The sequence below is a fragment of the Oryzias latipes genome, chromosome 5 (genome assembly GCF_002234675.1).
Source record: "Oryzias latipes chromosome 5, ASM223467v1".
Lineage (NCBI taxonomy): Eukaryota > Metazoa > Chordata > Actinopteri > Beloniformes > Adrianichthyidae > Oryzias > Oryzias latipes.
The window spans coordinates 3761679-3789168 of NC_019863.2; the positions used below are offsets into that span (position 1 = coordinate 3761679).

Here is a 27490-nt window from a genome sequence, read left to right on the forward strand (position 1 = left end):
ATTCCACATGTATGTAATATTCAGACCCACATGAATCGTTCCAGGCTTATGTCATGAAAACAGAAACACCTTGACAGCCTATTGCAGCTGATGGGAGGCTTGGAGATAAGCTGCACAGGAAATGGAAAAGTTGCCAGAAAGAGGCTCAGTAGGTATTAATTAAACAATGACTATTTTAATCGTAGCTAATTATATTTGCATGCAAGGGCTGAGAGCAGTGAGGGGGCAGAGGGTGATCCTATCTGTGTTTGTGCTCATTACAGGGGTTGAGCTGTCTGGGAGTAAAAGAAGTTCCCGTCTTTTATTAGATTTTACATTGCTTTGTTAAATTGGTGATTGTAGAGGTTTTTCCACAAAAGACCAATTCTTTAAGTTCTTATAGTTGAGCTCCCCCCGTCAAGCAATGAAAAAGGGCAGACTAATCGAGGAAAGGAGAGCATGTTGGCAGTCTAACCACCTCCCCACTGGTTAAATTGCTAATTAATGTTGCATCCATTTATCAAATAGCTGCTAATTGGTCTCTGTAAGCTCAGCTCCATCAAATCCCTTTTTTTTCAGTTCTTTTCCTCTGCCGTCCCAACAAAGAAGCAGCGTGCTCCTCTTCCATCCCGGTTATCTGTGCTCATCAGTGACAGTTTCCCATTTATAAACATGCAGGGGCTCAGACAGTGACCCCCAGCTCCCGGCTGACCCAGAGGTCACCTGCAAAAGGAGACGGGGTTATTGGAAGGAAAACCAGGACGGCTGTGTCTAATCTCTCTAAAGGAAAGCTCGGCGGGTTGTGGAAAATTCTAGTCAAGATTAAAAGCAAAAAAACTTAAATATTGTTAAAAGAAGATGACAAAATTGTTCAGCCTCTGATCCACAACCTTTGTCTCTGATTCGCCAACAGGATTAACATGCGTACTTAAAAGTAGTGCAGGAAATACACACTGCCTTTCCCAGAACAGGAGAGATGTACAGTAAATTATCTTTCATTGTCACAAAAATGAACCTTAATCTGATGGACAAAAAACAAGTTTAAGGTTTCGTTTAATTCTTACTCATATATTTAAATATTAAAACATTATTTTAAATGTATCTGCAGAAAAATAATAATTTAATCTGATGATTCAGATATAGACTAGAGCAGTAACGATCACAGGTATTAACCAAAATAGTTTTTAAACACTTCAACTGTAGATGGCAAACAAGTTGGTCTAAAACTGCATGAAATACAACTAAAGCTGGAGCCAAAATAAATAAATAAGACGCTGGGAATAAAAATGAGATTTCCCCCCCCCCCGCTTTTTTTAAAGAGTAGCATTGAGAGATAAGAGTAAAAGGACTGTCACTCACAAGAACAATCCTTCCAGTGTCTCCTCTTGCTCCTCCTCTTCAATCTCCAATTTCAGAAGATTTGTGGTGCGATAGAGCTGAACTCACGGCGCGTTTGCCGATGTTGTTCTGCTGCACACGGAGAGTCCTGCACCGTCCTGATGAACGGCACTCGACGGCCACAAAAATACAAAGACTGCAGAGACGACAGACTCCTTTGTTGAGGTGTTTCAATGGGTCGTCTTCATTTAAAAGAAAAAACACAATCACATCTACACATTCTAGAAAAAGTTTAAAAATGTGTTTAATTAATGAGCTCTTTGTTGGAAAAGTGCTTCTTTCCTCTTTAAATGGTTCCACATTAGTGGGAAATATAGATTGGAGGGATGAGCAGCAGAGCTGAGTGTGTGGGTGATGAAGGATGGATTTGTCAAATATTTTCTTACTATTGCTGCTACTATTTCCCGTATTTTTATCTCCTGGTAACCTTATAGTTTACATTTCTTTATTAAAGTGGTGATTGTAGAGGTTTTTTTTTCCCTTAATCTGACTGGCATCACCTGAAGGCCGTGTAGGTCTCCGCCACGTTGGACTGATGTGACCGGACCAGTGCAATATGAGAACTTCAAGCAGAACATCTCCAACCTGGAGACCGTGATCCATAAACTGGAGGATGTTGGGCAGAAAAGTGCAGATCCCTCCAAAAAGACACTGAACATGTCGGAACAACATCATGGAGATGTTCTCTGTGGTTCTTTTCACTCTGAAAGAATCTACCAAAATCAAATGTTCCTTCATCTTCTGACAGTTTTTACATTATAATGGACTAAAAATCTTGAAGTGGACATTGTCCCAAACACATGGAATGAAACCTCCACCCCTATAAGGCGCACTCCAACTCTGCTGAAAATCCTTTCAACGTTGGCATTTTGCTCACGTTTGGGCAAACTGTTCAAAGCTTCTTCTAGTTTCAGCTTCAGATTTTCTATGTGGTGAAGACGATACATGCAGACAAACAGACTGAGCACCAAGATCCACTCTGAGGAAAGTCTTGTTTTTGGTGTTTTTAACATGTTCTTGTAGCATTTTTCTTTATTCAAATCGTTGTGAAATGATGTCGTTGGGGGGGAAAAATACGCTGGGCGGACCATCAGCTCCCCGCTCCATTCTGATCCTCCACCGTCAGACAAACAGATCCATGAACGTCTCCTTTTCCTCGTCTGAGCTGGAATCTGGACCTAAACTGTACGGCTGGACGGCTACGATATAAATCACCATTTCTGCTGCACCGCTAATGCTAAAGCAGGAAGGAGCTCTGAGCAAAGAGGAAGGGAAGTGGGGGCGGGGTTTACAAAACAACACAGGTTTGATACGCCTTTGCTTGGATGCAGATTTCTTTCCCCCTAACATTTTCAAGAAACACTATTTAGGAACATCTTAAGAAAAAGTGTCAGAAAACTGTCTGTAGTTTGAATTTATCCATAAAGTCCCGGTTTAAATGTATGAAAATGAAAACAATAAGTCCAGACACATCTCAAGTTCAAAGACTTTGAGGGCTTTCAGTGACACATCAAAAAGAAGTTTTTGCTTGTTTTATTTTTCTTCTGTTAATATTTAAACAAATCAAGTAAACGTATTTAGACACCCCTGATATTAACTGGAGTAGAAATGTTTCAAAAACTAAATGAATCAGAGATTTCAGGCTCAGATCAGCTGAGACCAGCAGGCACTCGTGCATCAAGTTTGGTCTTTTTGCTGATATGCTCGTGTTAATCATCAATCACAGAAATAGGAACCTCAAATGTGTTATTTTGTAATCAGATGAATGGCCTTTAGGGTTTGAACTCAGCAAAGATGTGAATCAAACGCCCTGAAAGCAGCAGAGCAGCTTTTAGCTTTGTGATGGAAGAGAAGAACAGCTCCAGCTCTTTCACACGTCCAAGTGTGATCATCATGTCTGCATGACTCCCTGGATTTCTGTCTTTCATCAAATTAGGAATCTTCAAAGTCCACATGGTCTCAGTCACCTGCTCCCCAGCGGAGCTCCTGCAGGAGCCCTCAGCAGGACATCAGTGAGACGGGGGTCAGCAGGGGTCAGGACTGAATCATCTTTTTCTGCGGATCAAAGACGTATCGCTTAAAACGCAGGAGAACGCTGACGGGCTGGGACTCCGCCTTGGGCTCCTCTTCCACTGCTGCTGCTCCTTTGCTGCTACTCTTGCCTTTCTTCTTGGAGGCGGAGGAGAAAAGCTGCTTGGTCTCTGGGTTGAGACCCTCTGAGAAAGACACCAACAAGGAGAACGGGATTTAGAAAAGAAAACAGAAAAATAAATAGATCTGTCACTTTTACATATCATATAAGTCCCCTAAAGGGATAAACATAAATAATATCATTTGCTGTTCTTTGCCGTATCTAGGCCATCTTTTATCAGTTCTAAGTGCATCTGATGCGTGATATGGATCTTTTCTTCTCAGTTACAGTTTTTTGTGTAATAGGTACGTTATCGGTGCCAGAGCTTGTTGTCTGTGTGTTGACCTTCAGATCGACTGATGTCTTTATCCTCCTCATGTAACTGCGAAGCAGGGCTTAGCCCGGGATCCCTGCCTTATGCTCTCTGCCTTAGTCCTCACACATAACGTGTTTTTCGGCTGCCAAACTTCTTCCTCCGTGTTTCCGCCTTCCTCTGACTACATAAGCGTACTTTGAGCTTAGAAGCTGGCTGCTTTACATTTTTTTTTGCACACGCACACAGAAAGAAAAAGAATGTTCTGGGTTCACTGCTTTTCATGCTGGATGTTCAACCTCCTGTCCAACGGCGCCAGCATTCTTCTTGTTATCGCTTTGCCAGGCTGAGGGTTGTTATGGTTGCAATGTAGCCGGCAATCTTCCCTCCTTATCTTTTTGGATCAATTGAAATTAAACCTTTATTTTTCACTTCAAAACATGCACACAACAGTCAAGTGACAAACAAACAGAATTCCCCTGACTTGTGCTCACTGACAAGTTCCCCGTGTACCGTTTTCCCTCCTTATTTCAATAATACAGATCATAAAATAGCAACACTGTGCTGATTAACAAGTGGAGCTAGATAAACTCCTGACATAAACAACCTTTAAAGAATTAAAGAAATGAAGGGTTTTATTGAAAGAGGAGCAGAAGTCCTGGTAACTGGAGTTCATTAGAAATTCACCTCTGAGTTTTTCAAACCTCTGAGCGAGACAACAGGCGTAGCGTGAGCCTGCACTCATTTCCCATAATCCCTTTGTTTACACTCTCTCCTGCTAAATTACAGCCCCTTACAGACCTAACCTAACATTAGTGGTGCAGCAAAAATGGCGAGCAAAATCTGAGCGATCCATCATACAGTTCTGATCCAGATTCCGGCTCAGAATAGGAAAACAAAGACGTTCGTGGATTTATTGTTTACAAGTGGATGCATCAGAATGGAGCGGAGCACGGAGCTTGTCGTCTGACGATTGTCATTTGCACGTAACAACTACAAGCTTTTTTAAACTGTTTTTTTTTCATCTGCTCCTGATTCACCACAATGTGAACAAAAATACTCAGAATGCAGTTTTAATCTTATTTTTCTATATGTCCTTTATCATGAGAAAAATGCTACAAGATCATGTTTAACAAGATAAAAAAAAGCTATTTTTATCGGAGTGGGTCTTTAAATCATGTGAACTGGGAAAATGTACAAATATTTATTTTCTGCAGAAATACTTACAACTGTGGATTTGATCACAGAAATATCTAAATCTGTTCGTCTCGTTTGGCTCTTAAGGTCAAGTGGCCACAGGTTTTCAAAAGCTCATAACATCGTTTAGCCAATCACAATCAAGATATCAAAGTTGGGAGAGGCATATTATTGATTTTGTGACAGGAGCCGGACTTTGGACATGCCTGGTGTAAAGAAAGTACATCCCTGCATTTTAGAATTGAAGTTCAAACCTCTGAAATGATGTGCCTGCTTGAATCTTTGTGCCTGAAGTGACTGAACAAAGAGGATGTAGGTGAGGTTCTCTTCCTAAAATGTTTGTTTTCTCTTTCCTCCCACTGTAGTGGTGGATTTGAGCGGCACAAGGTAAAATAAACACCGATCCCCGGAACAGGGACGATCCCCAGAGGAATCCTGGGAATGCGGCTTGGGATGTCGGCCCTGCCGCTCTCACCGTTCCTAAATCCAGAGCCTGATCCAAGGTCTCCACTGCTGAAGACGTGGTTTACTGAGACTCGGACCAATGAGCTGCTCATGAGCAACTTTAAACACAGATGACAGAGGAGTCCTCACCCTGGATGTGGATCTTAAACTTGCCGCTCTGTCCAAATCCGCCCTCGATGACGCCGCTCTCGCCTGTTGACAGCGTGACCTTTAACCCCACAAAGAGCTGGAGGTTGGTCTCTTTCTTGAACAGGCTGCGGCCAATCACGGTGTAGTCGTCGGTCACCTGAGCGCGGGGCAGAGGAAGACTTTCATGAAGCGGTTTCCTGGACACGCATGCAACCGTACACGGTGGGCAAGCGTGTGATCCGATTAGGATCGTGAAATGTCAGCGTGTCGCCTTCGCGGGTCGCCACGTTACCTCCTGCGCCCTCGTCAGTCGCATCTGTCACCATGTGCCACACATTCTTTGAGGTTTGCTGTCTCACTGTCTCGCTTGCGTTTATTTCTATCACCGTTCTGCATATTTTATGGTATATTTGTGTTTCTTGCTTATCATCCATCACTAAGTCGATCTGATCCACCGCTAATCTGATAAAAGGAGGGCACCACTCTGTCTCAAACACACCCGCCACCAGCTCTTGCTCTCTCTTTTGACTAACCCTTTCTCATTCCTGAGCATCTGACCCTGCTTTCCCTCCAGCGTGACTGATCCCCTGATTAGGAGTCATACAGTAGCTGTCCTACAGACCTTTTTCAACTGGAAGAGGCTGTCGTATCTCAATAATGACAGCAATGTGTTCCTTTTATGAAAAGGAATTCTTCTGTCTCGAACCATAACTGCCTCGTTGCGCAAAGGCGGGATCACCGACGACTGTAGCGTCACATGACCAACATCTGACCCCGCGCACACGCTCTTCTGCTCTGGAGAAACTGAGAGGAGCTGTCAACAGCCTGAGGTGCTAAAGCAGGAAACTAGTTCACACACTTGACCCCTGAACTCAGTCCGACCCTACAGGAGGGTCCACGCAGAGGATGTGAACCGTAACACACAGCGTGACGAGTCACAGTCATGCGTTGTCTGTACACACATTCAAATCAACCTTTTTATCCAAATTTCAACTCAGTACTGACAAAAAGAGGAGAATGAGAGCTCGGATGCGGCTTCTTTCATTTTGCTCCATTCAAACTTACAACATTAATCCCTGAAGGAAAATTAAAAAAATAGAATCTATAAGTGCAACTTAGATGTCAAACCAAACTGCCTAGACTTAAGAAACTTGTTAAGAAAAAAAACAGCCGGAAAATCAAGATTAAACAACATTGAAGGGGGAAAAAAGTGCTTCGTCAGTTGGATGGAGGTGAAAGGACCTCACAGTCATGTGGATGTTCCCGTGGCGCTCAGGTGTGTCCAAACAGCGCCAGCGCTCCACAGCTAGACGAGACTAACGAGTGGCGTCAGCCGGCCACCCACGCACACCTCTGTCACAGCAGATGCTAAGGCATGCGTGCCACCCATGCCTCAAACGCTGCTCATCAGGGCTGCATATGTACGATTGTTTTTGTGTACGTGTCTGTTGGGGAGCATACAATAGGGGCTCTGTCTGAGAGCCATGCAGGGGAGACACCAACAATGACAAACATCCAAAGAACTAGAGCCAGGAGAGAAAGTGCAAGGTAATAGTGAGGGCACAGAAAAAGCTGAGGTGAAGCTGGCTGCAGGTGACGTGCACTCACCCTCTCCACCTGGCCTTCCTTCTGTTTGGTCTTGTAAATGCGCAGACGAGGCAGAGACGTCTCAGCATAGTGTTTGTCCTCAAAGCCTTGCAACAGGCGGCCTTGGAAGGCCAGCCGGCATGTGTTGGCGTGGATGTCTGTGTCCAGCTTGGAGCCGATGACCAAACAGAGCGCGGGACAGGTGACGGGCCGCTCGAACTCCAGCAAAGCCCACTGCTCCGGCTCGGGCCCCCCGTCCCCCTGACTGCTCACGTATTCGTCCTGATGAAGATACTCTCTGTCCAAATTGAAGGGTGCTTCCAGCGGGGAGAGCTCCGATGGAGTTGTCTGAGAGTCTGAGGGCGGCAGGCCGAAGAAGGACACCCTGGCCATCACCGTCTCGTGACCCACTGTGATGTGAAACTTGGCCCGGGTGGCGAGGGAGCCCTTGAAGTAGCCGATCTTCCTCACAGAGATGACGGCTGCGAAGAGAGTGCGCAGGGAGCCCGGCGTGCACACCACACCGCGCTCCAGCAGTTTGGGGTCGAACTGGGTCACGCACACACCGACGCGGTCCCCCTGCGCGGCCCCGGACACCGGCTTCCGGAACATCTGCACCGACTTGATTTTCTTGGTCACCTGATGTCAAAGAGAATGAAAATATAACATTAAAGAACAAAAACCATTTTCTGACATAAAATTGATTAAACAAAAACTAGCAGAAACTCAAAGATCAAAGGAACAACAAATGTAGACTCTAATGGTTCATTCATAGATTGCTCAATTTTCCATTTATCACTTCAAGACTGACTGATGAAAATTGTGTTTTGAGTTTTTTTAACATGTTTTTGTAGCATTTTTCTGATAATAGAGGACAAATATTAGGACATTTAGGTTTAAAATGGCATTTCTGAGTATTTCTTTATTCAAATCGTTGTGAATTATGAGCAGATGAAAAAATGCCACTAAGAAAGAGCTAATTAAATATACTTATTATATATTGTATAATCTGGACGGGTCACAAGCTTCCTGCTCCGTTCTGATGCAGACAAATAGATCCACGATCGTCTGAACTGGAATCTGGATCTAAACCGTACGGCTCTGATATCGTTCGCCATTTGTTTTTGCAGCTATAATGTTAGGTTGGGGTTGTGAGGGGCTGTAAGCTAGTGGGAGAGGGTGTAAACAGAAAGCTCTCAGTAACAGGGAAGAGAAAGGGTTGCCCCCACAACTCAGAGGTGAAGTTCTAATGAACTCCTGAAATATGTCCTAGAAAACGACACAGATGTTTGGATTTTGGCTGAAAATTGCATCATTGTGATTGGGAAAGCTTTGAAAAAACATCAAAAAATGATCGGAGTGGGACTTTCACTGGTTCTCCAGTATAGAAATACGGTTAGAAACCTTTTGAACTGATTCATAAGAGTGATTTATGGTGAAAATCAGATTGTTTTATGTCATGAATGATCTGAAACTAGACCATTTGTCATTAAACAGTAGGGAATAACTTTTAACAACCACAGGTTACAATTTTAGCATCCATTAGATGACCAATCACAAGCCTCGGGCTAAACTGCTTCACTCCTCCTTTTTCTTCACTGATGTTAATGTTTGCTGTCGGTTAGACATCTGCTGCCACCTACAGTCCGACACGGGAACAGCAGTGAAACCTGTGGAGCTGCATCCAAACACAACATCTGCTCTGAATTACAGGACTTTCCTGCTGCCAGCCTCATCCCCCACTTCCACCTCCCATTTAACTGACACATGCTCTGAACCCAACCAGCTATTTCTGCCCACAGACTGTCTTTACCTCCCAAACTCTCTGCTATCTATAAATCCATCTCTCAGGATCTCCCTCCATAAATGTCAGAAAGTGAGCGACCGCATGGATGTTGGTACCTTCAGAACAGGGATTTCCACCGTGTCGTTGATAGCCACTGACCCCTGCAGGATAGTTCCGGTCATGACCGTTCCCTGACCGCGGATGGAGAAGCAGTGATCCACCGCCATGAGCAGGTCCCCCGTGGGGTCTCTCTTTGGGAGATACGTCTGCTTTTTCAACAGCTGGGAGGGGAAAAAGAACAACAAATATGTGAAAACAAACAACACAACAATGTCAGCAAGACACAGATATAAATGAAATGAACAGATGACACCTAAAAAAACAAAGTTAGGGGTTTAAATCAGTTATAAATGCAGATATGGACGGATTCTGTAAAAACTCACTAAGATACTGGACACAATAATTTTTTTTTAGCACTTTTTGCCAAACCTTTGGATGGTAAATCTCCCAACACCTATTTGTTTGATAACTTTTGAAAGAAGAAATCATTTGCTTCAAATCAGTGACTCTAATTACCCTTAATTTCTTCAAACTCTAATCAATGTATTAATTGATTTCTAAAATAGGTTTGATGTCGCCGTTTTGTCATTTATAATAGCAGTTTTGAACCAATTTTTAATGCTTGAAATAAATCAATAAAATGAAATTTAAGTTTACATTGTAAATATAATCCAATCAAGAATTAATCTTACAGGTTATTTATTTTTTCCACATCTGTTTTTCCAGACGACACTGGACACAAACCTGCAACCTTTGAGCTAAACAGCTTTAGATCGTCTCCTATTGACGGAGGATATTCAATCATTAACAAAACAGCAGTAAAGGAATAAAGCCGAACTAGTTGTCACATCACGCTAACAGAAATCTGAAAAATGATTCTGATCAAATGAGACACCAGTTTTCCATTCTTTGCTCCTATATTTGGATCAGACAGGATACAACTGAGATATGCAGCTGATAATAAATAATAATGACTTGTATTCTCAGTTCTTACTTTAATATTTGTTTAAATCAACTCAGTCATCATATGCATTGTTTTAAATCCTTTTACTATTTAATCCTAAATGTACTTTTTTATCTTTTGTAGTTTTTCTTTTTTACAGTAAGCTATGTTTATGTCATGTACCATAATGAGTATTCAGTCCTTTGACCAAATGATGTCAAATATTCTAAATAAACTAATTTAAAGTGGTTAACCCTGCATGCTGGGAGTTGTAGTTCATTGCTAAACTCTAGTTTTAAAGGTGTAACTTTATTCAGTGTGTCAATCATTCATACATCACTGCTTTCAGCCTGAGTTGACTGTTATAAATAAAGGTTTGCCCTTGGCTCTGAGGCTGTGGCAGTTCCAGGCGGGGGACCTGCACCTCTATTAACTCTTGCACTCCGTGTGGCTCCTCCGCTTCAGGGGCATCGGGGCCTCCAGGCTTGGCCGCCACGGCGATCACTGGACATTCCTTAAATCTGCCCACAGGAAACACAGCCGTGTTGGGGTTATTTCATCTGACATGGGAGTGCTTGCTCTGAGAAAAACGAGCAGACTCCCTCTGTCACGAGAAGACGGCTCTGCCAAGGCCCACATTTCAAAGCCCACATGGAGGATGAACACAAACCTGGTGCTCTCCAGGGTTTTGTGCATTCTTTTAGTCATTTTCTCGACGGCACTCTGTCTCTTGCTTGCTGGCAGCAGGTCGATCTTGTTCAGGACAACAACCATCCTGGGGCAGGTGAGTTCTCCAATCAGCAGGCATTCTGCCGTCTGAGTCTGCATGCCTTTCACCACGTCCACCACCAGAATCATCAGGTCTATGATCTGGGCACCTGGAGAAGACAGCACAGCTCAGAGAAGCTTTCACGTTTTTGCTCTTCAGCGTCAGCAGATGGGTGGGATCCTGCATGACTGACAGCATCAACAAACACGGAGCAAACACGCACAGAACCATCAGAACCGGGGCAGAACCTGGGAGGAACGAGGGGCGCCATGCCACAGAGTCAGGAGCCGGAGGGTTGACACTAAAGCAGCTCTCTTGGTTGTCTTTGTTCCTCTTTTCTTTTTTTGAAACATTCTTTTCATTGAATTTTCAATAAATAAATTAAAAAATAAAACAGATTTTACATTGCATTCCATTCAGCCGTTACAATAATTGCAACGTTCTTCAACAGAATTGAAGTGATGCTTTCTCTTATTCACAGTCTTATTTTAACACCCCCACCCCAAAAACAACAGCGCCTCTCTTTAGACGTTGACAAAATTATGATTATAAAAACAGAGGTCTCTTATAGCGTCCAAAAAACCATCAACAGTCAATTCTTTAGGGTCCATATTCTTTACTAAATGTATGAAAGGCTGCCGTATGATTTCAGACGTTTCTTCTTTGTCATTTTTCCTAAAGGGACACCTGACGACACTTGTAGTAACCGTTGGGTTACATTTGGATTGTGTTTCTCCAGCAACTGAGATTCATAAACGCCATTTCACCTTCGTTGCAGTTGTGTTTTTTTGGAAATATACCCAACAAAAAAAACTTTGGCTCCAGTGAGATGGACTTTAAAGTATTTTTTCTTTTCTGTTCCTGGCTCTGGCAGTCTCTCTCTTTCCTTTCTGGCTCCCCTTTCTTTCCTGCCCCCCCCCCCCCCCCCCTCCCTCCCTCCGCCGGGACTGGAGGGGAAGTTTAATACATCTCCCAGTCTACGCTCTTTTCTTTCTTGCTAATGTGGAGCATGTGACCGATTTCCGGGCAAAGCCCAGTGTTCAGAGGTCGATCGTCGACATTGAGACAGGTAGACTGAGCTCTTTTAATGTAAATGCACACTGATGTGTGGGTTCAGAGAAAGCCACTTTAGTGTTCATGGTCTCTAGGACAACAGCTGAGAACATTATCATTCACTCATGCAGAGCTGTCATTCCAGGCTTTTCTTTTGCTACTGTCGCTTGTTTGGACCTCCAGCCTTCCTTGACTTCACAAAGGAGTGCGCCCCCTGCTGGACAAACTCCATCTGTGGTTAATCAGAAAAGTTTTAGATATTCCTTTTGGGGGTCAAAATAAAACTGGATTATGTGAGAAGCTAAATCTAAAAAATGTTTTTTTTTTGTTTCAGACGTGACTTTGTGAATTTAAGATGCTTTTATGAGAAAAACTGTTCAAACCTTGGAACTGGCTCACAGTTAAACATGGCTGATACACGCAGAGCAAATATTATTACATGTCGGAAACAAATGATGTACAAAATAGTAATAACATTTGAGTTCTGATGACTTACTTTAAGGCCACCTATAATTTGTCCTCCTCTGCATTAGGGCAGGGCGTTGGATTAATTTGATCGATTCATTCATATTTTGCCCTCTAAGAAAACTGGATTTTTTTCCCAGCATCCTGCTCTGTTGGGCTTCTGTTGTTCTGAATAAGGTCAGCCCGCCCGTCCCTCAGATGTTAAAAAAACAACTAGTAAAGAGCAGCTTGTTCCCAAAATACCAACAATTTCTTTTGTCATGTGGGACTGTCTCAGTTTTGAGGCTGCAGACTCGGAGAAACAAACGGGGGAAAAACATTTTTAAAAAAAAGTCTGAAAAGCAACAAATTATGAGTCAGAAACAAAACATAAAAAAACAAAACTGAATTCTTTTGACCACTGAAGAACCTCAGAACTATAAGCAGCCTAAAACCTTCAAATATGGCACTATAATAATTTAAAAATCCAATAAACCAAAATAAAAAACATTTTTAATGAATCTGTCATTACATCAAGTTTTGTACGAATTTATTGATTCCCCCAAACAGATGAATGTTCCTTTAAATCAAAGGTGATGTTTACACTAACAGTGATGTTTTCTATGCAAAAATCACTGTGAATTTTTCATGTGATTTATTATTAATATTATTATTATATGAATAATAATAAAAGTTCATCTTTGTTCAATTTAAATCCCTAAAAGTTGCAAGGATGTTTTTAAATAACTAAAAAAATGAAATGATATGAAAACTACTTGTCAGAGTAAATATATATTAAATCAAACATAAGGTAGATCATTGTTTCAGTGGGACACTCCCTTTCCCTGCAGGAGACAAGCAGCACCTCTTTAATAAAACGTTTCTAAATGATAGTATGAATCTAAAAATGCACCATAAACATAACCAAGCTTCATCTGAACTTTCACTTTTTAATTTGAACAGTCGATCTATAATAATGAAGGGTCATTCAAGGTCATTCAAGAATGAATAATTAGCCTATTTTACTTAAGTAAACTTAACTTGTTCCTGAATTTCTTAAAAGCAGATTCAAATTAATGCAATTTTGTTGTTCAAATGAGGAAACTTTGAAAACCAAATGTTATCGTGTTTTCAGGATAAACATTAGGAGTTGGACTCATCCAACACTTTGCTTTCCCTTGATCAGTTCTTCAAACATATGAAGATTTATAGAACATGTAGATGATTAATTCTCAAATGTTATGAATAATATTTATTACTTGGTAAATATCACATTCGTTGTAGTAAATAGAGAGGCAGAAAACCATCCTGTCCATGTTTTTGAAATGAATTCATGATATATTTTAACTCAATAAAAACCATGAAAACCTGGAAAACTGCCACAATAGTCATCCAAATAAATCCCTTGTTTTAGTTTCTTTGCATCATATTTTTGTATTTTTATTCTTATTTTATTCCGCTTGAAAAAGTTCTCTGTTTTTGGTCAAAAGTAAATGACTATATTATAGTCTCTATAAGATTGGCCATGTAACTGTTCCCTACCAGACACTGGATGTCAGTGTGTTCTGATGTGATCAATCAATCAATCAATCAATCAATCAATCAATCAATCAATCAATCAATCATATAACAGAACAGCCTTTGCCACCATTGCATACTGTCTGAATGCCTCGGAGGGCTTGGGAATGTTGGACCTTGAGCCCCTGACCCTTCATGATGCTCAGTCCATCCATGATCTTCCACAGGTTTACGTTACCTCCGATAATTGTTCGGATCAGAGAGGCGTGGCCTGGACAGTCCACCAGGGTAAACTGCAGACTGTCGTACGGCTTCAGGCCCCCGCCGTCCCGCAGGTGATCCGGACAATCCACCGTGAAGGAGGAGAAGCCGAGGTCTAACGTGATGCCTCTCTCCCGGGACTGTGGGTTCTTGTCGAAAGCAGCCGTGGAGGCGGTGCTGCTCAGCGCTCTGGCCAGCGACGTCTTCCCGCTGTCGACATGTCCGAGGACCCCCACGTTGAAATTTAACGTTTTCGTGCGGCTGTCATGAGACTCGGACATCCTCTCGAAGTTTCCGAGCACGAACGTTTTCCTACCTTGAAACCTGAGCACCGCGTTGATAGTTATTTGGAAAAAAAATAACGTTCACTGCGTTAGTTGGTCAAATCAACAAGTCATTTTCGGTGCCTAAAGTGTCCCTAAAAAACTGCAGAGTTTATGGTGCTTACACTTTATTTCGTCCCCGATTACAAGACGAACCGGAACGTTTATATGCGGGGAACAAACCAAAATAAGAAAAATGTGATATTTAAATATTACAATTTAATAAAAAAATATAACACAGAAATATATTTCTATGTATAAAATAAATATTTTAAATTATCGATCAATTAGTGTTTTTTATACTGAGGCCTTTTTTGTGTGTTTCTATTACAACAAAATAAAACGAAGCACAGGAGGAAACAGGGGTGTGGTTTCAACTTTGATTGACAGAACATTGACTAATCAGAAATGCTCTTATCATGAGGAAAACCAATGGTTTTCAGACTAGTTAAAATGGGCGGTACCTCAGGGGTGTCGATTCCTGCTTTTTTCCCCTGGTAACCCACATGGAAACCGTGTTTTGACTTTTGGCGCCTCATGTAGTGGTCAGAGAAACGCAGACACTTAGGTGACATTTTTTAAACTTTACTTTGCGGCTTGGACAGTATTATAGCCAGTGCTCCTGTAACACTTGCAAATATGAAAATCGAGGAGGTAAAAAGCACCACAAAGACCCAGCGAATAGCTTCACACAGTCACGTCAAGGGACTCGGGCTAGACGAGGCCGGCAATGCTAAACAGACAGCATGCGGACTGGTCGGACAGGAGGCTGCCAGAGAGGTGATGTTAATCATCTTTTTTCTGTTTCAATTGTATTTTATTTTCCTTCAGACATTACTTGCACATAAGTTCCTATGAGAACACGGTAGCAAATTGCTAACCCCTGATGCTAACTGAGTTAGCACAGCTGCGTAGTTTTCTTCTCAGATAACCTGCGAGACTCCTCCTTAGTTAAATTAACACACAGTTTCCAAAGTAGCGATTTATTTTTTTTATTTCATTTAATATATTTCTTAAATTAAATTTAAAAAAATGAATTGAAATCTCTTGATTATATTTCCATCATACAGGTACAATTTTTATTTTATTGGGAAAGAAAAACGAAATGTGAAACTCAAACTAAGGTATATTTCTTATTACACATTTGTAAGTCGACAAAGAATCTACATCAAAACCGTCATAAAGTCAAATGTGATCTGTAGATTATTTAATTTTATTTATTGGATGGAACTAACAGCACTGACAGTTATTTCTTTATAATGGAAAATTGTTGGAACCATAATAAACAGTCATCATATTATTTTTTTTGTGTTTTTTGTTTGCTATTGTTACATTATGGCTGCTAAATAATTAAAAATGCAAAGAAAACTCTAATACATTATATAGATCGCAGTGTATTTTCTAGACTCTAAAGTGGAACAAGGCAGGATAATCGCCTCTAAAACACGTTTTATTTTATTTTTATTTGATGAAGAAGTTCATAACAGGATTTTCAACTTAATTTCATGATGTATTACTTCAGTTTTTAATTTCATTCCATTCTAAAAGCAGTATTGGGTGGATGTTAAAATATGTTTTTACATGCGTCGGAGGTTTCAACTGACCGATTGCACTTAAACACTGTTTTGAATTCTTACCTAAGAATCATCCTATTATAAGGAAAATTAAAATCAACACTGCACTGGCAAAGTTAAAAAAATAAACGATAATAATAATAATTTCCGTTTGTGTTTTTACCTACCCAAACAAGATTGTCTGTGCTGGTTTTAAAGGGCCAGTATCATGGTATTCTTAAGCCTTTTTTAGGGGGGGGGGGGTCCTGTGGTAGCATATTCTGTGAACTTGAGTGGGCGGTGGGGAGGGGGGGGCGACGACGACATTATATGGGATTTCTACCGAATATTAATGTAACGTCTTGCTTTAAATTTTTAAAATTTGAACATGTTTTTGTGTAAAGCACTTTGAGGGGCTCTAGAGGGAAAAGTGCTACACTAATAAAGTTTGATTTGATTTGATACGACGTTGAAATGACATTTATAAATCTCAGTTTGAGTCCTGCAAAAATGTATATCACCAAAACAATATCAATGTATCTGATAATACATCCTGTGGCACACAAAAGAACAAATCGACCTGCAACTTTCACGTTTCTGTTTATTAGTCTTACTCAACATCGTAGTTATAAAGACAGTTTTCCTTTTTCCTCATTGTTATACTTTAAACTAGGCCTGCACAATATACCGCAAATTTATCGTTATCGCAATATCCAGCTCTGCAATATGCATATCGCAAAAGACGGCGAATATCGCAATAAATCGCAAGCCCAAAATGTGTTAAAACAATCTTCTAGCAGCTTGAAGCATTTAACGAATCAAATAAATCCCTTTATGCTTTGACCAATCAGATGGACGCCTTCCCATTGTTGACCAATCAGATGGAGGCCTATTATGTTAACCCTGGTCCTGAAGAGCCTCAACCCTGCCTGTTTTCCAGCTCTCCTTAACCAGCTTGCTGTTGATTGGCTGACTCAAGTGATTTCACATCCTGATTGACTGAACACACCTGATTTTGGTTATCATTATCGAGCAGTCTAGGGAGAACTGGAAAACAGACAGGGTTGAGGCTCTTGAGGACCAGGGTTAGCCACCCTGACGTTTGTCCCCCATGTCGATGAGGGTCATTTGGAGTATAATTTTTAAACTGTTGCAATGAAATGGGAATGATGTTTTTGTTTATTTTTCTATTTGTTTATTTACCGCAAATTTATCGTTATCGCAATATTGATCACTAATATCGCATATCGCAAGTTTTCCTCATATCGTGCAGCCCTACTTTAAATGTTGTATTTCTCTTTGGTTTCTCTACCCTTTAGGCTTGTGGCATTATTGTTGAGCTGATCCAGGCCAAAAAGATGGCAGGAAGGGCCATTTTACTGGCAGGACCCCCTGGAACAGGAAAGGTAAAGCATCAGTGAAGATGCCGGCGGACTCTAACGCTCGTCCTTCATGCAGACTCTTACTGTGACGCCGTGTGTCTTCTGCCTTTAGACGGCCCTGGCTTTGGCCATCGCTCAGGAGCTGGGGAACAAGGTTCCGTTTTGCCCCATGGTGGGCAGTGAGGTCTACTCGTCTGAGATAAAGAAAACAGAAGTATTGATGGAGAATTTCAGGAGGGCAATTGGTGAGTGTAATCGATCCATTTATCCAACAGGAACCATGGCAACCAAGCCAGATAGTTTTGGAATTATATCCATGAAGACATAGGGTTTGTTAAAGCAGAGAAAAAACGTTTTTTCACAACTTTGCAGCGTTTGAAATAAGCAGTTATCCTGTTGTCAGAGACAACCAGATTTCCCGGAGGACAACCCCAAATGAACACGATGGTTGTCCGTGTGACAACCTGGTCTTTTATTCAACATTTTTGGGAAACCGACGTCCGACTTATCAAGATAGAACCGAGTGTACACGAACGATGTCACGTGACGTCTGAACGATCCGAGTACGCCCGAAGAAATCGCAAAATGACAACATTGCAGCTGCATGTCTGGTTTAAAAGATCAGGGATATTAGTCTTTACTGCTAGTGCAGCACACAATGTAAACATGGTATCATTTACATGTGTTTATTTGAAATAGATTTTATATCATATCATAACTGTTCATCACATATAAATATTACTTTATATTTGGAATGCTGTACTAGTCCCAGTCCATACAAGTGTTCTAAATTTGAAAAATACTCATTAAGTTACAGTGTTGGTCAATTTAATCAATTTTCTGATATATTATAGGGTAAGATAAAGTATTTTCATCTGACCGTAACAGTAATTGATTTACATGGGCGGCCGTGGTGCAGCGGTAGGGCGGTCGACCCATGATCGAAAGATTGCAGGTTCGATTCCCGCCTTGCACACCCATGTGTCAAAGTGTCCTTGGGCAAGACAACTGAACCCCACCTTGCCTCTGGTGGGAGGTTGGTGCCAGTGTTCGGCAGCAGCACACTGCCATCAGTGTGTGAATGTGTGTGGGTGAATGGGACTGTGACTGTAAAGCGTTTAAGGCCTTCGAAAGAAGGCAGAAAGCGCTTTATAAGTATACGCCGTTTTACCATTTACATGGCAATACTTTGTGTAACCAGATGCTTCAATAGTTAGTTAAATGTTTGTTTTTAATATTTAAAGATTTTTTTAAATGTCCATCATAAGAGGCAGTTGATATTAGACGTATAGAAGAAATAAAGATGTAAGAACTGACATCTGAGTAGGTTACATTGCTGTTGAATATTGGTATCGAAGGACAACCAAATATTAATATTGGGGCGGACAACCAAATATTACTTGCCAGTTTTTTTCCTTATTTCTAACGCTGCTTTGTATGTTGTTAGTGGTATGAACTCTTAGACATTTAAAAATCCCACTCCAATGAAAATAGTGTTTTTGATGTTTTCAACACGATCTTGCTGCATTCGTCTCATGATGGGAGGACATGTGTGAAGACAATTGAGATAAAAATTGCATTTCTGAGTATTTCTTTATTTGAATCCTTGGGAATCAAAAGCAGATGAAAAATACTGTTTGAAAAAGCTTGTAGCAGTGATGTCGGAGCTACAATGAGTGAGCCACAAGCTTCCTGCTCCGCTCCATTCCGATGCAGACACATAAATCTATGAACGTCTTTGTTTTCTATGGCAGCTGAAAACCGCCTACCCTACTTTTTTCCTTTTTTTTTATAGTTCTCTTTGTCAATAAGAAGTTGATCTCACGAGACAACAGGTTTTTTTGTGATTATAAAACCCCAAGTCCAGAGTGACACGCAGTCATTCCATCGCCGTGTAGACGGCCTGACGCCCTCATCTCAACAATCGTAGGAAAACTGAACTGCAGCCGCCTGCAGGGATATTTGTGCCGCCACATCGCCAACAAAAGTCACAGTTTTCAGGTCAAAACGTCCTAAATTGCAGACAAAATGTTCCGTTTTAAAAGCAAAACTTTCAAATTTGCAAATCAAAATGTGAAATGTTTACTTTTAGAATATCTTTCTTTGCTTTCAAAATTAATTTTTGTGTTTGCAACACAAAGGTTGTCTCTCATCTCGCTTTCTCCCTGGCTTTGACGTTTTGGTCATAGCTTTTAGTTTAGTGTGACATGTGCCACCAAAAACAGCCAATCACAGACAAGAGGGTTCATGCTGATTGGTCCAGATTCCATCCAATCAAGTGTCTTAGCCTGGCATTGTGCTTGGAGGCAGACACGGACTTTTGACTTTGCACAGGTTCTGTTCAACCGGGATTCTGCAGTCTTCAAACATTCTGGCCTGTTTCTAGTTATTTAAAATAAATGTGAATTACATTTACCCATTACTTGCTACAGCTGTTAATGTAATCCAAAAATAGTATGAAAGAGTAAGATAAAAGGGAAAAAAAGGTATTTCTCTCTGTCTAATTGTAAACTGCAAGATCACAGCTGAAGGCAGATTGCTGACACTTTTCTTTGGGGGGGGGGGGTTGTTATGAGAGGGTGGAGGAGTTGGTCTTTGCATTCTGATGTCTGGCACAGAGGAAGCGGGGATTAGGTAAAGGTGGTCTCAGCTTGTTTGCCCCACCTCTGGTACAGGATCCACAGGAAGAAGTGGCTGTCAACTGCAGCTTGTCATCATCTTATCAATAACTGACTGAGTCCCAGAGTGGAGCGCAGCTCTCTGTCCCCACCTGTGTGCTCATTCCCAGGTCCACAGGCTGTGCCAGTGTGGTCATGTTACACACGGGCATGTCATAGACCCGCGCTGGCTCTTTCCCTTTAATAAAATACGTAGTTCGATAGTCTGAAAGATGTGGCAGCTTAGCTGAGACAGGAACATAAAGAGGCCTTTGAGCTGAGGCTGCAGCGTGTGTGCCTGACTGAAATGCCTCCCACACGCAGGACTGCGCATCAAAGAAACCAAGGAGGTGTATGAAGGGGAGGTGACAGAGCTGACCCCCTGCGAGACCGAGAATCCCATGGGAGGCTACGGCAAAACCATCAGCCACGTCATCATCGGCCTGAAGACGGCCAAAGGCACGAAGCAGCTCAAGGTCAGACGGGAAGATTCAGCCTTCACCACTTACTGTTCTTTCTCATTCACGTACAAAGAAAACTGTTATTCACACAAGTTATGGCTGAATGCATGACCTAAAAGAATGTGTGTCTTCTCAGCTGGATCCCAGCATCTATGAGAGTCTGCAGAAGGAGCGTGTGGAAGTGGGAGACGTCATCTACATTGAAGCAAACAGTGGAGCAGTGAAGGTAGGTGATGCTACAGGTTTCAAATCTATCTACTCTTTCTATCCCTACTGAATAGTTTTTCTTTTGTTAGTTCTAAATGAGGATTGCATGTTTATTGTTTTCAAAGTTTGTGTTTCTTTGATGTAAAACTGCTCATAAAAATCATTAAAAAGCTGCAGTTAACTCAGTTGTTCTGAGTGACAGACTTTTAGTTCAGGTTTGTGTTTGGTGAGGCTTAGATTTACAAACACCTGACCTGGGGGTGTCGGGGTTTATCTGAACAATATTTGGATTCATACCTAGGGGTGTGACAATACCCGTATTACCGCTGTGATGACCTCACAGCGGTAAGGTGTGCTCCTGCCTTCTACACACACACAGTGCGCTGACACACACACACACACACATAGTCATCCTACAACACCTATATAGTAAGTTCATGAGTTAGGTAGGTACTGTTACTTGTTTATAAAGAATACTGCGTTGCAATTGTACTCATTTGCGACGCAGCCGTCAGTGGTTTGTCATTTTATTTTAACTGTATTTCAAACTAATTAGAACCTGATCGAAGTGACTGTATTAACCCAAACTAGATGGTTGTTTTAAAGACGATGCATAGTGATGCGTTTTTAGACTTTAGTGTCTTTGTGAGGCCAAAGCTGGGTTTTCCAGGCCCTCTGTCCTCTGTAGTCCTTGTTGGTGTTCTTTCATCTCCCCTTTTCCTGGTGCATGAAAGCTCTGCATATCTTTCCATCTCCCATAATGCTTCTGTCCAGCGGTGGGGCTTGTAGCAGATGTTGACAGGCTGAGATGACGGGTCTTTTAATCACTGCAGGTGGGCCTGGGGCTCGCGTCGGCTGTAGTCTGAGGGCGGGGTGACACATTTGTTGCTGTTGACAGCCGTCTCATGACTTGCCTTCCCGAACTCTTTCATCCCTCTGCCTCTGCTGGCAGCAGGATCAGTCGCACACCTGCCTCCCTCCTCTGTGTGGCCTTTCACTCCGGTTTTTTTCTTACAGTTGCTTCACCAGGCTGTCATTTCTTACCGTTTCTCTGCAGAGACAAGGCCGCTGTGACACCTTTGCAACAGAGTTTGACCTGGAGGCGGAGGAGTACGTTCCCCTTCCCAAAGGTGATGTTCACAAAAAGAAGGAGATCGTCCAAGATGTCACGCTGCACGACTTGGACGTCGCAAACGCTCGACCACAGGTACATCACTGCACTGAAGCTGCAATTCAGAGTTCAGAAACTGCTCCAGACTTGAGATGCAGAGGAATAACTGCATAATGTTTCTCACCAGGGGGGTCAGGATATTCTCTCCATGATGGGACAACTGATGAAACCCAAAAAGACAGAGATCACAGGTGGATGAAAGGCTGATTTCTTCACCTGGGACCAGGAGGTAGCCTTTACCAGCTCTATTCTCCTCCTCTGCAGATAAGCTCCGTGCTGAAATCAACAAGGTGGTGAACCGTTACATAGACCAGGGTGTGGCTGAGCTGGTACCTGGTGTGCTCTTTGTGGACGAGGTCCACATGCTGGACATCGAGTGCTTCACATACCTCCACCGCGCATTGGAGAGCAGCATCGCCCCCATTGTGGTGTTCGCCTCCAACAGGGGGAAGTGTTTAATCAGGTGAAGGTTTGAGCTCTCACTGACGGAAGGAACGGCCTTCATCTCACTAAATGGCTTCATGTTTTGGCTGTTTTTCCAGGGGAACTGAAGACATCAGCTCTCCACATGGGATACCTTTGGACCTCCTGGACAGAGTCATGATAATCCGCACCATGTTATACACTCCACAGGAGATGAAGCAGGTGAGCCAACAGGCCAGAACATAGCAGAATCCAAAATGCCTCATTTCACTGGTACAGCTGTCACCCATGAGCATGTGGTCTGCAGATCATCAAGATCCGAGCGCAGACTGAGGGGATCAGTATCAGCGAGGACGCTCTGTCACACCTGGCAGAAATCGGCACCAAGACCACCCTCAGGTACGTGCAAGGGCATCTTTGACCTTCGCCTTTCTCAACAGGGTTTGAAGTCACCAACTGAGAGGGGATGTTCTGAGGAACATCAGATCTGAGGTTTCACAGTTTATTTATTGTTCCATCGTCTGCTCTGCTTACAGGACAGAGGTTTATGTAGAAATCTCTGATCCGTTCAGCATCCGTGGCTTCATGACTCTCTTTTCTTGACATTTAGGATCATTAACGGCACCAAAATGTTGAGTTACATCAGGCATTAGGGGAAAAATGTCTTTGATTTTTGAGCTATAGAAACAAGACGTTGATCAGTATTTCTGTGAGGACTACCTGTCTTTCTTCATTCTGCCTTTCTCTTGGTGAAAAACCCGTTAAGACACCTGTGTTGTGTGATTGGGATGATGTATAAACTTGTTGTCCCCTCGTTCCCGTCAGGTATGCTGTGCAGCTGCTGACTCCAGGCAGTCTGCTGGGCCGCGTTCAAGGCAAAGAAACGGTGGAGAGGGAACAGGTGGAGGAAATCAACGAGTTGTTTTACGACGCCAAGTCCTCTGCCAAGATCCTCCAAGACCAACAGCATAAATTCATGAAATGAAACGGTCATCTCCAGGACAGATGTTTATGTTCTTGATCCAGACAGCATTCTTTTCCCTTTTGTTCCCAACCTTCCCACTGGTTTCCTCATTTGCTGATGTAGTTTTAATTTTTCAATTCAAAGTTCTGTTTATGCTGACTTGTTTTTCAATAAAAAAGGTTAAAAAATGCTGATTTGTTCTTCAGCCCCCTTTTTGTGTTTACATTTTTTCACATTAACATCCCATAATCCACAATGTTGGATTTTACTAATAAAGGCTAAAAGGTCTTTTCTATATTTTGTTTTAAGAACTGTTAATTATTACTTTGGCGATATTACTGAGAAACTACTTAAGCAACAGACCAAAGCTAAAATCAGAAAATAATCAATAATCAGAAACAATACAGATTTGGAAAATTAGCAAAACTTTAAAAACAAAATTGCTGCATTGAAGATACAGTCATCTAATTAATTTTGTTATTTCAAACCTTTTTTAAAGAATAAAAATCATGAACTGGTTGGGGTCCGATTCCTTTTTTAATTCTAAAAACAATTACTGTTTAATCATTTGACCCCCCATGAATCCTTTTCAGTGTGTTGGGGTTGCTGGAGCCTATCCCAGCTAATGTTGGGTGGGGCTGGGGTACCAGTCACCAGTCTCTTGCAGGAAAAGCACCTTTTTTCTCTCAAATCTGCTCCCTTCAGGGATTGCTGCATTGAATCATCTGTCTCCATCTATATCAGGGGTGGGCAAACTACGGGGGGGGGGGGCATTTCCAGCCTGTTAAAGCATTTAATCATGCCCACCAAACTGGAAAAAACCATATTACTAACTTCAATCATGTTTTATTTTCCCTGTAATTTTAGTTTCGACCTGTAGATGGTGCACGACAAATGAACTGACCTCTGCAGAAAGTTCCTCTGCGTTCACGTGGTGTTGGAAGATTCGTTAATTTTCCGACGTTCGTGCGTGTTTTCCCGAGTTGAAAAGCCATTTTTCTGATTATTCCAACCCCACGTGAACGCAGCATTTCTCTAAGTTTGCATTTTCCCTGATGGACATCAACCACAATCTCCATGGCAACAACAAGGTTTGGACAAATACAAATTTGTCTGGACCAGATCAAAGAATAAATGTTGTCATTTAAATTACATTAAAAGAATAATAATTTTCGCCTTTCGGCTTCTCCCATTAGGATTCGCCACAGCGAATCAGCTTCCACTGATCCGCACAGGTGGTTTTTTATGCCGAATGTTCCTGACACAAGCCTGTGTTTTCAAGGCAGTGCCAAGGGTCATATATATTTAATTCAATTTATTTATATAGCCCAATATTACAACAATAGTCGTCTCAATGGGCTTCATACCAGTAATTGTATGATAAACATGAAATCATAAAGATCACAAAGTCATAGAATTCAATAGATGATGACTAAACTAAACAGACTAAGCTAAACTGGGAATCCCTGCTCTTAGACTCTTATTCTCAGTAAGGAAAAACTCCAACGACAAAAAAACGGATTCCAGGAGGAAAAAAAAAGAAACCTCAAGGGTGTCCACATGAAGGAGGGATTCTCTCCCAGGACGGACAGACAACCCACCCTGGGACTCTCTATGTTCTGTTTATAATTTAACTTGTTTCCTCGGACAGTCCCTTTTTCTAAACTCAAAGTTGATTTTGCTTTGGTTTTACGTCAGATGCCCTTCCTGCGTCAACCCCCTGCATTTACCCCGACTTGGGACCAGCACTTGAAATTCTGCCTTCTTGTGGTTGCATTTTAGCAAATCTATCACAAAATTCCATCCATCCATCCATCCATCCGTCCATCCATCCAACCCAGTTAATCCCTTCTGAGGTCACTGGGCTGCTGGAGCCTATCCCAGCAACTGTAGGGCAAACGCGAGGTACATACTAGATGAGTTGCTAGTCTGTTCCTGGACCCATCTAAATATACATTATTTTAAAGGCAAAACAAGTTTTAGGTTTACTCTTTTAATCTAACGAAGGGAATAACACATTTTTAGACAAATATTGAGGGATACTGGTAGTTAACAATCATTTCTTGTTTGATTTTTTTTTTTACTTCCCAAAGCTGGAAAATTTTGTAAAAAGAAAAAAAAAGGTAATTAAAAAACAGTGGTTTGTTAAGGTTTCACAACAGCAGGAAAATAAATGGCTGATCAAAGCTGATCAAAGCTCTTCTTCTGCAGAAGTTTCCATCTACTTCCTGATTGGTGGAGCTGAGCGTGAGGTGAAAACAGTCTCTGCTCCTGACCTCGCTCCACTGAACACGGACGGAGCAGCTTTCCCCAGTTTTTCTGCAAAGAACAAGAATAATATATAAATAAATGTGTATATATATATATATATATATATATATATATATATATATATATATATATATATATATATATATATATATATTCATTCTGTACATCATTTGAAGTTATGCACGGCAGCTCATTCTGCTTCTACAGCATGCATGGACAAATATATCTGTGCCCTGCTGGGTGATGGAGCACACTGTCTGACAGGAATCTCCTTTCATTATATGACATCTCTTCCCTTCTGTATATGGAGTGGAAACCTGAGGAACCCTCCCTGCTCGCGCTCTCGCTGCTATACTGTCATGTTAACCAGAAGCAGGCAGACAAAAGGCTGTTTCCTCTACTATCAACTCTAAATCCAGAGGGGAGTCACTCTTCTACTCTCATGACAACATGAGTGTGCTCTCACCACACTCCTCCATCACTTCTAAAGTCTTGCTCTTCACCGGCTCATTACAGCCCAGCTTTGCCTTCGCTTTGGTCAAGTCCTCTTCTCTCATTTCAGGGCGCTGCTTTTGTTCGTCATCCTGGCCAGGCTGGAATACAGAGAGAGTCCTCCACATCAGCAACAGTTAACTTCCAAGCTACACGAAAAATCCAAAAAATCTGTCTTACTTGAGACATGGTGAAGGGACGAAGATCCTCTGTTAACAGAAGTCCTGTTCTTACTGCCAGCTGTTCCTGTTTTGCTCCAAACACCCCCCCCCCACACACACACACATGTAAACACAATCTGGCAGCAATTTTCCACTGGAGAGAAAAGTTGGGTCTTTAGGATAACAAATGACGTAATGAGAGAGAAAGCTCCTCCCCTTTCTCGTCTCTCTGTTGCCCTCAGCGTGTGCTATTCTTCATTCAGGCACCATCAGAGCTGAACTGGATCCTAAAGCGTCATCAATAAAACATCTACACAACAACCCTCTGAACAACTCTATCAACGTTTTCTGATGAAAACAGAATTAAAGCATCTGAACATCTGTTGGTATCAGAATGCTCCCCACGCCATCCAGCTGCTTTTCAACAAATACGTCATCATTCAGGCCTTTGGGATCTCAGATTCACTGGTAGTTTATACAAAACAATGAAAAGATTCTTTAAAAATATAGCTCCACCAGAGTTAGAAAGACTTTGAACCTTCCCAAATTAATTTAACAGATTAATACAAATCCATCATCATCCTGAATTTCCACCTGCATCAAGTTTTAACAACTGACCAAAAAAACCTCCCGATTATGCTGGGTCAAAGGTTTGAAAATGGAAACATGATGTACTTTCAGCTACTCAAACTCCCAGACCAAGAATTTTTATTAAGATTTTTACTACGACATCATCTTTATATTTTGGCCAATCTGCAAGTTCCACCTTCAGACTTTGAGCTATTTTTACATCTATAATCAAATGAGAAATGACTATAAAATACAGTGGGGCAAAACAGTATTTAGTCAGCCACCAATTGTGCAAGTTCTTCCACTGAAAAATTCACAGGTTCACCTCATCTATGGGAGACAAAATGACAAAGAAATCCAGAAATCACATTGTCTGTTTTTTTGAAGAATTTATTTGTAACTTAGGGTGGAAAATAAGTATTTGGTCAATAACTTAAGTTCAACTCAATACTTTGTTATATACTCTTTGTTATCAATGACAGCAGTCAAATATTTTCTGCAGGAATAATAAGATGGCCAAAGGAAGAGATACAGACCACGGATGTTAAAACATGAAAGCTCCTCACCATGCATGGAGGGTTCCATCCCAAATCCAGCACCCTGAGACTGTATGCTAGCCGCAAGGAAGGAGGCCGAGGACTAGTGAGCGTAGAAGCCACCATCCAGGATGAAACATCCAAGATGCATGAGTACATCAAGATCCCAACTGACAGTGTTGAGCAAAGGTGAAAGCCCACAAAGTTCACAGTCTGTGTTCAGATGGTTTCCATTGTGCCCCTTTATGTCTCTTCTTTGGCAATAACCTATGCTTTTCATCAAGGA

General features: G+C 41.7%; 3 protein-coding genes across 4 annotated transcripts; 1 reads left to right on the top strand and 2 right to left on the bottom strand.

The window, feature by feature from the left end:
* Nucleotides 1-2894: 2894 nt before the first annotated feature.
* eefsec (eukaryotic elongation factor, selenocysteine-tRNA specific) lies at nucleotides 2895-14510 on the bottom strand. Of its 2 annotated transcripts, XM_004068488.3 has the most exons (7): nucleotides 14011-14506; nucleotides 10659-10866; nucleotides 10413-10509; nucleotides 9102-9266; nucleotides 7221-7838; nucleotides 5613-5769; nucleotides 2895-3593 (listed from the first exon to the last, which is right to left on the bottom strand). In XM_004068488.3, exons 1-7 carry the CDS (start codon nucleotides 14312-14314, stop codon nucleotides 3412-3414), a joined length of 1731 nt encoding a protein of 576 aa, XP_004068536.1. In that variant the 5' UTR covers nucleotides 14315-14506; the 3' UTR covers nucleotides 2895-3411. The 2 variants fall into 2 exon arrangements, with proteins under 2 accessions (XP_004068536.1, XP_023810500.1); XM_023954732.1 differs by lacking the exon at nucleotides 5613-5769 and having other exon boundaries at nucleotides 14011-14510.
* Nucleotides 14511-14995: 485 nt separating this feature from the next.
* Nucleotides 14996-23372, top strand: ruvbl1 (RuvB like AAA ATPase 1). Its single transcript, XM_004068489.4, has 11 exons — nucleotides 14996-15136; nucleotides 17229-17315; nucleotides 17404-17536; nucleotides 20273-20424; nucleotides 20546-20635; nucleotides 21674-21823; nucleotides 21915-21978; nucleotides 22052-22250; nucleotides 22330-22432; nucleotides 22518-22609; nucleotides 23036-23372. Exons 1-11 carry the CDS (start codon nucleotides 14996-14998, stop codon nucleotides 23193-23195), a joined length of 1371 nt encoding a protein of 456 aa, XP_004068537.1. The 3' UTR covers nucleotides 23196-23372.
* A 1779-nt stretch (nucleotides 23373-25151) lies between these two features.
* On the bottom strand, nucleotides 25152-26292 carry LOC101171404 (musculoskeletal embryonic nuclear protein 1-like). Its single transcript, XM_004068555.4, has 3 exons — nucleotides 26118-26292; nucleotides 25912-26038; nucleotides 25152-25493 (listed from the first exon to the last, which is right to left on the bottom strand). Exons 1-3 carry the CDS (start codon nucleotides 26124-26126, stop codon nucleotides 25396-25398), a joined length of 234 nt encoding a protein of 77 aa, XP_004068603.1. The 5' UTR covers nucleotides 26127-26292; the 3' UTR covers nucleotides 25152-25395.
* Between the last annotated feature and the right edge of the window lie 1198 nt (nucleotides 26293-27490).